The sequence below is a fragment of the Cinclus cinclus genome, chromosome 16, assembly GCF_963662255.1.
Source record: "Cinclus cinclus chromosome 16, bCinCin1.1, whole genome shotgun sequence".
In the NCBI taxonomy this organism is placed as follows: domain Eukaryota; kingdom Metazoa; phylum Chordata; class Aves; order Passeriformes; family Cinclidae; genus Cinclus; species Cinclus cinclus.
The window spans coordinates 12538890-12550889 of NC_085061.1; the positions used below are offsets into that span (position 1 = coordinate 12538890).

At 46.2% G+C, this 12000-nt stretch overlaps 1 protein-coding gene across 3 annotated transcripts in view; it reads left to right on the plus strand.

Annotated features, from left to right (window-relative positions):
* The window catches only part of MGRN1 (mahogunin ring finger 1), a 48771-nt gene that overhangs the window by 11335 nt on the left and 25436 nt on the right, over positions 1 to 12000 (plus strand). For all 3 annotated transcript variants that reach the window (XM_062503240.1, XM_062503242.1, XM_062503241.1), the window contains exon 4: positions 5182 to 5328. In XM_062503240.1, coding sequence (XP_062359224.1) covers positions 5182 to 5328 — 147 coding nt within the window. The remainder of the gene's footprint in view (positions 1 to 5181; positions 5329 to 12000) is intronic.

A 12000-nucleotide genomic window follows, 5' to 3' on the forward strand; every position in this document is an offset into this window, starting at 1 on the left:
CCACATCCTCCACCAAATATGGTGGTGCTGAGCCAAGTATCCAGGTGTAAAGTTCTAAGTTTATGTTCTGATGGTAACATCCCCACAAGCTTTTAGTTTTTCATAGAATCACAGACTGGTTTCAGTTGGAAGGGACCTAAAAGACCATCTTGTTCCACCCACTGCCATGGCCAGGGACACTTTCCATCATCCCAGGCTGCTCCAAGCCCCATCCAGCCTGGCCTTGGACACTTCCAGGGATCCAGGGGCAGCCACAGCTTCTCTGGGCACCCTGTGCCAGGGCCTCCCCTTCCTCACAGGGAAGAATTTCTCCCCAGTATCCCATCTAACCCAGCCCTCTGCCAGTGTGAAGTCATTGCCCCTTGTCCTATTAGGCCAGGCACCTGTCCAAAGTCTCTCTCCAGCTCTTCTGGAGCCCCTTTAGCCACTGGAAGGGCTCTAAGTTCTCCCTGGAATGTTCTGTTCTCCAGGCTGAAAAACACCAACTCTCTCAGCTTGTCCTCACAGGAGAGGTGCCATGGAGGAATATAGGGAAACGTCCACTCTGGCCTTCCTGCCCTCAGAGCAGGGTAGCAGGAATTTTGCTGCTAACCACTAACAAAGAAAGATTTCCTTCTATTTTTCTTCTGTCCCACATTTGGCCTTGGATTGGAAGCTTTATTTTGGAGCTCCAGTACCTGGTGTGCTGATAACTGGCTCTTCTCTCTTCTCCTGAAAGCATTTCCATCTGCAGGAGTAAGACCAGCTCAGGAAACAATGTCTGTTGTTGCACCCTGGGATAGCTTCTGAGCTTCAGCTTCTGGGCTTTGGGTAGCATCATGGAACAAAAACACTGAAGGAAACAGCAACTGTGGTGGTTTGGGAATGTGTCTGAAGCATCAGGAGTATCATGGAGAGTAGTCATACCCCTGAGTGTTTTGGATAAGGGCCTGAGAGGGGTGGATGGTGGGGGCTGAGGGGAGACGGGTGAGTTGCAGAGGGTGGGAGAAAGGAAATCCCTTCTCTTCCCTCTCCAGCTGATCTTGGTCCTTGGATCTATTCATCCTATGGTGGAGGTGGTGAGGGGTTGGGACTGCCTGCTCTGCAGCCCTGGATGATGTTAAACTGGAGAGATCCTTGCAGAAACCCCAAATAAGAGAACCCCTGTGTTTGGCGATGCTCTCCCCTGTGAAGGTCAGTGCTGACAGAGGTGTCACTAATTCTGCTCTCAATTGCTTGCTCAAACACTGGGTAAATGTAGATCTCACAGTGCTCAGTCAAGGGATACTTAACATTTATCCTGCATGTCTACTGTATTGGTCAGACTTTTGAGTCTCCTCAAAGGATGATATTGGGTTTGGCTCAGCCTAATTCTATAAAACTGTCATGGCTGCTGTTAATAATATTTTTGTCTTTTAATTCTTTAACAGACAATAAAAAGATCCAGCCTTTCCATTGTTTTCTCCAGGGGTGATGTCAGACCAGGTGGCCTCAGCTCCCCTGGTCACCCTGTTTTGCCTTTTGCCTCAAAACGTTGGATCAGCTCTTTGTTCTCAAGGGTGGTCAGTCTCTTTCCTCTGTACCTGTGATTGTGAAGGCTTTGTGATGCACCTCTGTGCATGACCCAAAGGCACACCCAGCAAAGTCACTGGTTCCCAGATTTATGCATGCATCTGTGACCACCCCACATGGACACTGTCTGTAGGGCTTGGCTAAATGGGCACCCTAAAATTCAAGTGCAGATGACTTCTTAAAGCACCTGAACCACCTCCTTGTCTGCCACTTCCCCTCCAAAGAAAAAGGAATGCAAAATGTGTGATTTTTATCTTGTTACTTCCCTGATGTTACATGTCACCATTTGTGCACCTTAAGCTGGCACATGAGATGTCTTTGCCTCTCAAAGTATGTGCCAAGGTAGTCTTTGCTTGTTCCTCTGCCCAGCTACTATCTGTGCAGTCTTTACTCTGAACTCTGTGCTCTGTGGCAGGTCATAGGATCCCAGATTGATTTGGTGGTGTGGACCTCAAAGCTCATCTCCTTCACCCCCTGCTGTGGGTAGGGACACCTTCCACTGTCCCAGGTTGCTCCATGCCCTGTCCAGCCTGGCCTTGGGTGCTGCCCGGGATCCAGGGGCAGCCACAGCTTCTCTGGGCACCCTGTGCCAGGGCCTGCCCACCCTCACAGGGGAGAATTTCTTCCTAATGTCTAATCTAACCCTGCCTTTTGTCAGTGTGAAGCCATTCCCCTAGGCTCTTGTAAATAGTCTCTGTGCATCTTTTTGTACTGTTCAGGTACTGGAAGGTTGTGAAGGACTTTCTGTGCCTCAAGCAGCAGGGATGTTATAGCAGGTGGGCGCAGTCTTGCTGTGACTGTCACCATTTAGGCACTTGTACCTCACCCTCTGCTCCAGTGGTGCTGTTCCAGGCAGACAAGGTTCAACCTCTCCTGCTTCCCAGCAGATGCATCCTTCAGAAACCTTCCCTGGAGGCACTGAAGTGGCCCCTCAGTGGTTTCCCAGGGCAACAGATTTAGTCTAGTCTAGTTTTAACCCCTTATCTCCTTGGAAGGATGGAAGCACATTCTGAGTGCTGGCAAAGAGTTGCAGGGTGACGTTAGGAGAGGGAGGGTGGTCTGGGATGCTTTTTGTGACTTCCCTGAGAAGACAAAGCAGGCAGTGGTTGTGCCAATGACATGTTTGTGTGTGAGCTGCCCTGTGCCCAGGTGTCCCTGTTGTTACTTGGTACTGTCACAGGTATTTCAGTCTGTGCTGTAGCTCACACGTGTGCTGGACATCTCTATTTATTACCTACCTGTGCATGAGGTGAGTCTGAAGGAGACTGCCTGCAAGAGGTGCTGACTTTCCTACCCTGCTGCTTCTGGAAGAAGTGGCAAGTCTAACACAGCCTGGATCCTTTGTTTCCAACCTCAAATCTAAGATGTGACTTGTGCTGCTGCTCTCTTGGACATGCACAACACTTGTAAGTGGATTTTGCCATCTGTGTTCTTAGGTCAGTCCAGCACAAAATGTTGAACTTCTTTAGGCAAATCTGCCCTTCTGCCAGTGTTTCTTCTTCATGGCCTTCAAGTGCCATGATTTTCACTTTGAATGCACCTAGCTTGTGTGAAAACACCATCTTGATCTGTACTGTATCCAGGTTTCTGCAGGTGTTCAGACTCCAGTTCTTGTGATTTTTTTTTTATTTTAATACTGGCATGTTGGGTGTTTTTAGCTTGACTTGCTGCTCTGACCTAGGTGAACCTCTGTCTAAAGGCTCTCCAAGCCCTTCAGACAGGAATGCAGGTGTGTGCTGTCAAGGCTCACTGGAGTTACAATAGCACACATATGTGTGTTGGGTATTTGATTATACTGCTCTTAAATTTTATTTTGCACCTTTTGTATTAAATTACTGAGACTGAACATTTCATTCTTGTTCAGTGTGGTGCTAAATAAAATCCGTGCTGGAGCCCTCTTAATTAGACAGCAATTGTTTTATGTCTGTGAACTGGGTAAATAAAAAATCCCTTGACAATTTTTAGATTGAACTATGGAGGTATGTCTGACCCATTTCTGAGTATTTTTGACAGTACAGTGTATTCATCAAGGCTGTTTAGTGAGGGGAGAGGCTGATACTGTGAAGACAGAGATGATGCCAAGCTTTTCCTGAGTAATTCAGCTGCTAGGATGTGACCCAGCCATCGTGGCAGTTAAGGTATTAATGATAAACAAGTGGGGTAGAAAGTGGGTGACAAGTCAGTGCTGTTTCACCTCAGAGGCAGCCTTGCTGCCCTCACCATTCCAACACAGTGCCTGAGCTCGCAGTGGTACCTGTGGTCATGAGATTTGAGTTTATGGAGAATCTGCTGCTGCCCTGTCACTGAATCACATCCGTTTGTCTGTCACTTTGCTCTTTGAGGCTGGGAGAGCTTGGTCAGTTCAGAAGAGGACACTGAAGGCAGAGCTCAGTGGGGGCTGCAGCTCCTCCCGAGGGGCAGCTTCAATCTCTGCTCCCTGTGACAGGAACAGGACCAGGACCAGGAAACAGCTGGAGGTGTGCCAGGGGAAGGCCAGGCTGGATTTTGGGAAAGGTTCTTCGCCAAAGGGTTCTGGGACACTGAACAGGCTCTCCAGGGAATGAGCACAGCCCCGAGGCTGCCAGAGCTCCAGGAGTGTTTGGACAATGCACAGGCACAGGGTGGGGTTGTTGGGGTGTCTGTGCAAGGCAGTTGGACTGGATGATCCTTGAGGGTGCCTTCCCACTCAGGATATTCTGTCATTCTGCAATTTTCTTGTGGTGTGCTGTGTTGGCTGCTTGTTCCAAGATCTGCTGATTTCTGTGACCACTTCTGGCATGCTATAAGTCCCTCTGGCCTGTGGCCATAGCTCACTGCCCCAGAGCTGGCTTCATACCTCTTCTTCACTGGATTTGTGCTTTTTCCTGCAGTAGGGAAAAGGAGTAACTCTGGCAGTGGTGATCACACAGTGGGATCCAGCTGTGCAGGAGCCCATAGCCAAATTAGGGCTCACTTTTACATTAATTGAAATAATTTCTAAGCTCATTCTGTTGGTTATCATGTGTCTGTTGGCAGTTGGATGTGTTAATTTTTGTTCATACAATAAATGCGTGCAAGCTCCAGTCCCTCACAGCAGCAGAGGTTTAGTTGATCATTTGTACATTTAAAGGTGTTTGAAGTTCCTATATCTGGATGCTTCCTGAGCTAAATATCATCTTCTGTGTGATACTGGAGATACCTTTTGTTGAGCTTCAGGAGTTGTTACAGAAACCTTGGGTTTTTTGCCTGTCATGCACCATTTCATTGCAGAGTTAAAAGTATTACACTTCAGATTTCTCAAGCCCATGCAGGATTTCTTTAGCCCAAATACTGAGCCTAATATGAAGATTTAAAAGGAAGGAGAATGTTTCTTTTCCTCAGCATTTCTCATTCAGGATCTCCCGTTCTTGTCTCATTCTGTGTCCTGGCACTGTAAGGCTGGGTGAGATCTCTCAACACCCTGACTTCAGTCAGGTCTTGGAAGAACCGTCCTCAGGGGAAGGAATGGAAATCTGGGAATCCCAAGGTGGAAGCCCAGGCTGCTTTGCCTGCCCAGAACACCAAGGCTGGAGTACTCTTGTCTTTATTTCCAGAGTGGTCTTGTTGATATCTCATAAAGATATGTTCTAATCCTCTGGCATTGTCTTTTAGGTATAAAGATGATGTTGACAGCCCTACTGAGGAGAACGGGAAGCAGAAGGTCCTCTACAGCCTGGAGTTCACCTTTGATGCAGATGCCCGTGTTGCCATCACAATCTACTGCCAGGCTACAGAGGAGTTTGTTGGTGGCATGGCCGTGTAAGTCCTGGGCTTGTGGCTTGGAGGGGCACAGAAGCTGGGATAATGAGCTGTCAAACATCTCCTGTTAATCACCCCTGAGGCAGTGCTGCCTCACATGGTAGAGTGGGGAATTTCTTTTTTTTCTGATAACTTTGAGTATTACTTTCAGTTCCCTCACATAGCCAATATCTCCTCTTGTTCCCTCTCTGGTTTGGTTTCAGTGTGTAAGGAAACCATTCTGTATGCAACAAAGGAGAGGAACTCACAGCTGTATGTTTTGTCAACAAGGTGTTCTATGAAATTAAGAAACCAACCACCCTTCCCTTCACATACTACCTATTTTTTTTTCCCAGATCACCCAGTTCACTGCCTTTCTGTGTTTCCTGTGACAGGAGCATCTGGGACACCAAAGTAGGGTTCAGTCTGACATTAACAGAGCGAGCCTGTGGGATTGAGGCCCACCCAAAGCCCATTTTGGGATAAATGCCCAGCTCAACACTGGCTGTTGGAAGGTGGGAGAGGACTTACTTCCTGAAACCCTGTCTGTGTGTTTCCTGCCATGTACACATTAGTCTTTGGTTAGCTGTGGAAAAAATGACCAAAATGTCATCTGTGGGAAACTTCTCATATCCTGATAGTACATCCCTCCAGATTTTAAAACCTTTTAGTCTAAATCAGCACATTTAAACCATTCCAGTCAACACTGTATCTCATGAGACTACAAAAAATTTCCTCTCTGTGTTCAGAGCAAAGGTGGCTACAATGTGCTCTGCCTGGTGTGAGTTGGGTACACATGAGCTGCTGGTATGGTGTGATGCAGTTCCAGTGACCATGGGACAAAGAATTCATTTGGCTCCAGGGGTAAAGGAATATTCAGGCTGCAGAAGCTCTTGGCTTCCTCTAGTAGAGGCTTTTGGCTGACCAGAGGCTCCTGGACATAGTGCTGATGGCTTCTGCAGTGATGCTCTGGAGCTGGGGCTAAACTTTGCCTTGGTTGGAGGGATCTGCGGAGGCTTCAGCAGGGAAAAATATCTGTGACAAACTACAACAGGGCTTATTTGTTTTATGCAAAGTATCAACATTCCACTAATGATCAGTGAATAGTGTATTTTTAGAAATGAGAGTGGCTCAATTCTCCAATTCAGATATGCATTCCTTCAAACTGGAGGATATCCGCATCCAGAATTTTTGTTTAGGCCACATTCTCTTCTGTTGAAGCCTATGGCTGCCTTTATTTTGGGGAGATAATAAATGAGCTCTTTATTAAAGTGCTTGAAAATTATCTTTCAATGAGCTCTGAATACACTTTGTGTTTAGATCCAGCTTTTCCTGAGCAGAGCTGAATGCAGCAGGATGCCTTAGAAGTCCTGATAAAGTTTCCATGTTCTGTCTCTTAGGTCTTTAGGTTTCCTGTGAATTTAGTGCTAGTGAAGGTGTTGGAATGGCAGCCTTGGAGATTGAAGTCCTCTTTCCCTAACACAGGTACAACGTGGAGAGGTGGCCAGTGTCCCTCCTGCTGCCCTGCAGTGTTCCCTGGTTTATGACCTAAGAAGGAAACCATCCATGGGCTCATGGGGAGAACTGAGGGCCTCTATGGCCAGGGTGGATGTATTTACATTGCCAAACTTAAGTCATGGCTTAAATCAGTAAGGCTTTGTTTAAATAATTGAGTTCAAACTTATTTTCCTCTGTTGGTTTACCCTGAAGGAGAATTTCATTGTCACTGGTCAGTAGCAATGAAACATCTGAATCTACAGTACAATAAGCTTCATATCAAATTTTGTGCTATATTTTTGCCACAGTCTGTAAAGAATATCCATATAGTTTAAAATCTATTTTTCAGACTCCCACTTCTGCATTTTATGCCAAAATGGGAATAAACCAAAGTTATTCTAAAAAAAAAAAAAAATTTAATTTTTTTTTAGCTCACGTCTTGAACCAGGCTGTGTTGGGCTGGAACTGTACCTGAGTGACCCAAGACCAGCAGTGTTTGTTCATGTTGGTTAAACTGCTCATGTTGGACTCTTAAGAGACTCTCTTGTCAAGTTGTGCCTTGAAGAATAATTGCTTAATAGAATTGTTTTAGTTACCAAATATAACCAACTGTTTCAGGACAGAGTGCTTTCAGTCCTCTGTAACTAGTAGCTCTCTTGTTGGTTGGTTGGTTGGAGGAAGAAAACACAGGTTTTGGTTCACTTAAGAACACTTTTTTTTTTGGTGAAATTTCGTGCCATACAGTGAGCCAGTGACTGTCACCAGTGCTGTTATCTGTTCTTTAAAACTCGTGCAGCAAACATGAACTACCAAATGACTTTTAAATTAAATTTGGACAATTGGTAGAGTTTCTGAATGTGAACAGAGCTGTTGACTTCAAAAAAATTATTTTTTAAATGTGAATTTTTTTAATCCACCCTGTCCATGGTTCAGTGAGAGAGGGATCTCTGTTAGATGGCAGAGCTGAAGCCTGTGTTCATGAACCCTCTGCATGAAACCAGGATCAGCAGTGATTTCGCCACTAATGAAAAATTAGCCAATGGTTCTGTGCTGTCCTGCTGGGGTGGCAGCAGTCCCTGATGCACTAAACCTTCTGAAAGGTCAAAGCACCCCCACTCAGCTCTTTCTTCCACTTCTGGCCTTTCATTTAATAAATCATACCTTAATTTCTCCATAATACAGGAATGATGAATTGCCTGTTTCTGCTCTGGGGTGCTTGAACAATAAATGTTATGTAAATGTGGGTGCAGGGGCTGCACCAGAAGCCAGGGAACTTTTTGGAAGGCATGATCCTGATTTCGTGCAGATGTGTAGGGGGGAAGTCAGATACAAATATAGTCTTTATAAGCTGCTTTAATTCAACCCAGGCTATTTTTCCATGTGGAAGTGGCTCCTGAAGCACGTCTTGGGGCCAGTACAGCTGCCCAAGTAGGCATCTCTGCTTCTCTGGATTTGCTGGCTGCTAGTAAAAACCTTTTGAAGCTCTGATTCCAGCTTTGCAAAGCAATTCTGTATGGGCAATGTTGTAATTACTTTGATTTATTCTTTTCAAATTCTAGTGGAAAAAAAAATATGGGCTGCGTTCTTAGAGCTCTGAGTGGAGTGAGTGCATTTTCAGTGCACTAACAGGAATGCAGCTTTCCCCTGCCTGGGCTGGTGGATTTTTCTTTTCCTCAATCTCTTGGTGTTAACAGCTGCATTCATAGAACAAGCATGTGCAAAAACTGTCCTGTGTATAAATTCAAAACTTCTTCTATTGCACTTGATTGGGATGAAGATGCTCTTTAATAAAACAAAACACCTTTTTTTTTTTTCCACTCTCCTAAATCAATGCTGAATCCTAAAATGGGAGAAACTTTCTGGCCCCCTGTGACAAGCAGGAATTTTCTCCCAGCTTTCAGCCTGCAGCATGGCTCCTTAGAAGCGCTAAACAAGTTATTCCTGCTTCTCTGCTGGAACAGTCACTCATCCTGATAGTATCAGAACTCCTGCCAGGAACGTGGTTAAGGTCATGCAGTTTGGGGTGAGAGGAGGGAGGGAAGGGAAGGTGGCTCTCCCTGAGCAGTGGCTTTGCTTGTTGTGGAGCCTCTGCTCACCTGAGAGCCACAGCGCTGTGACTTGGGCCTGGCTTTGGGATTAGCTGGTTTTCATCACCTAGGGGAAGCCTTTCTGCAAGCCAGGGAGCTTCCTCTGGAGTTATTTGGGCTCCATTTAAAACCTGGTGGCTTTGTCAGTCCTGTCCTAACTTGTCTCAAGGTATGTTCAGCAGACTTTCCCAGGTAATGGTGCTGGGAGATACACTCAGCTGCAGTGTTTCCTAGCCAAGATCCTGGGAACACGTAGCTCCCAACAGCTGTCTGCCTCTTATCCTGATCTGTTGAACTCACAGGGAGCTGTGTCATCACTTCTGTGGGACCACAGATGACCAGCAAGGTCTGGTGAAGGTGATTGTGTTGATGATTATAGAGGTGTGTTCACCTCTGCAGCCCCATGCCCAGGGGCCTTGTGCTTTCTGGTGCTAATGTAGATATCTGTAGAAGCCTTTTGGGTGAAACAGAAATTTGTTTAAATCTGGAGGGGTCTGCTCCTCTCATCTTTGAAATGTCTTTTGCTTGGTTACTTTGTGGTGAGAACTCACTCTAAAGATGAAACACATTGGTTCTCAGAGGACGAGCTAGTGCATCACCCCAAGGGTAACAGAGATCTACCTAAGCCCAAGTCTCTTTAACGGCAAGGAATTAGCACTGACCTGCTTCTGAACAGCTCAAGACCCCTAGTATCCTCAGTTTTATTTCTTTTTCTGGCTGTGTCCATTTTCTTTAGTTTTGGAAATTGGGAGAAACATGGAGGTGTGTGAGCTGTACCTCAACTACTCATTACTGATTACCCATAATGTAATTTCCCAGATAAAGGAGAGGGTCCTCTGCGTTGCATTTTCCATTGCAGGGCTGGCAGCAGCTCACAGAGGATGGTTAAAAGACTCCCAATTGTAGCCTGCCTTCTGCAGTAATTGGTTCATGTGTTTGTACCTTAGATAGCCTTGGTTTGGGAGACAAGTGTGTTTTTTGAGCAGGCTGCAGAGATACTCTCTTTTTATGAGTGCTCCACTGCCTGTGAATGCATCCTTGCCTTGACTGGCCAAATCCTGGATGTGTACACCATTAGCCTGCTCCTGGGAGGGCCCCTGGAACTTTTCCAGCTGTAGGTGTCCTGCTGACTAGCAGGAAGGATTGCACAGTTCAAACATGACAGCAGCAGTTCTTTTCCTCAGGGAAGAAGTCAAACCAAGCCTGTAGCTGGAAGCACTTAAAAAGTTCTGAAGGCATGAGCAATCCAAGCAGATCAGGAACTCATGATAAATATGACGTGAGAGGTTTGAGTCTTGCAGCCCATTCTTATAAAAAAAGTCTTCCTTTTTGGACAGAAAAGATTTCCTCCCATATCCCAGTGCTGTTGCCAAGTTCTATTTTCTCAATATAAAGAGAAAACAGAATGAAAATAGGTCAGTCTAGCTCTGCAATCCTTGCCCTTTCCGGGGCTGTGCTGTTTGTGTTGCTGATGTGCAAATGGATTTATTAAAAAAATAAACCCCATTTCCTTGTTGGTTTTGCAATGCAATGCCCACTACACTCATCCCAAACCTCCTCCCACAGTCTTTTGAGCTGATGGGGGACATGACACTGCAATGATTTCCTTCTCTGTCTGTGTGTGGAAGTTTGAAGAGTTGGGTCACAAAATGAAATCCTCATTTCAGCTCAGCACACGGCTGTTTTCATTCAAACTTGCGTGGGAGACAGATATAGGCACTCAGATATTCCTTTGGTTGTTCAATAGCCTCTGTCTGTTAAGGGCCTTTGAAAGGTGCTCTTGCTGCTTTTGGCTGTGGTGATTTATATGAATTCTTTGTGCAGAGATTTCTTCTGTGTGAAGAAATCAGATGCAAGTACTGGGTTTTGCTAGGAACAAACCTTTATGGCTTTGGTCCAGGCACACACCAGTCCCCAAGGGAACACTGGTGTGTGCAGAGTTCATAGGCTGGAGAGACAAATTCTATAGATTTCAGTGAGCAGAAAAACCCTCTGTCTGTCTTAAGACTTGTGGTCTTTATGCCTCTCTGTGTAGCTGTTGTGTGAGCTTTGAAGCCTGGCTGGAGCCAGGAGTGTGGTGCTCCCAGCAGCTGGAGACAGAGCTGTGCAGGGGCTGAAGGGGAATGTGGGCACTGGGGTTTCAGCTGCTTGTGGAGGGAGTTGTCTTTGCCTGTTTTGGAGTGGAAACTCGATCCTGAAGGAAGCAGGAGGGAAGACAAAGACTCTCAGAGGTTGCAGTGCAATGCCTTAGCACCTGGTTAACCTCCAAACTCCTTGTGGGAGCCTTTGTGGGGTGGGTCTTGTCTAATTCTGCCTGACACCCAGGGCTATGGCCTTCCTGTAGTTTGGTAGTGTTTCTTTTATCAGTAAAAATCACTTGGAGTTGAAACATTTGTTCAATATCCCTTTTCCCCAAAAGCTGACCTGTGGGATCCTGCCTCAAAATAAAAGGGGAATGAACAGGTGGGAGAGAGAGGAGGAGAGGACACTTGTTCCACATCACCTCCTGTGCCCTTTGAACACCAGCAGAACTTGACTGACTCCTTCCTCATCACCTGTTCGAGGACATGGAGCCTGCCAGGCAGTCACAGCCTGTGGCAGTGGCAGAATTGTTTCCTGAGTAGCCTCTAAAGCTTTCCTTGTCCTTGGTTCACTACAGATTGCCATGAAACACTTTAGCTGCTGCTAAAGAAAGAGGACTCTTGTTTTGTCTACAGGTTCTTCAAAGCATAGATTCTCTTAGTCATTTCTAGTCAGAAATATTACCTGGGGGCAACATTGCTCCATGCATCCTGCTTTTCCTGAGGAATGGGGTCTGGACAGTGTTCTGTGTAAGGCAGCCTGGCAAGGATCCTTGGGTGGCACTTCTCAGTCAGGGGTCCCAGTGTGCTGTGGGAGCAGGAACTGTCCTTTGACTGCCTGAGACAGCCCCAGTGCCAGGCACAGCTAAGTGGAAGCACAGCAGTGAAGAAATCTGCAGGAGCTGGGACTGGTGCCCTGCTGAGAATTTCCCCAGGCACAGACCAGGGTTGAGGGAGAGGGGGAAACCACAGTGAGCATGTAGCATCAATTTAACTCTGCTTAGCCAAACTCTAGCATGGCACTTTTG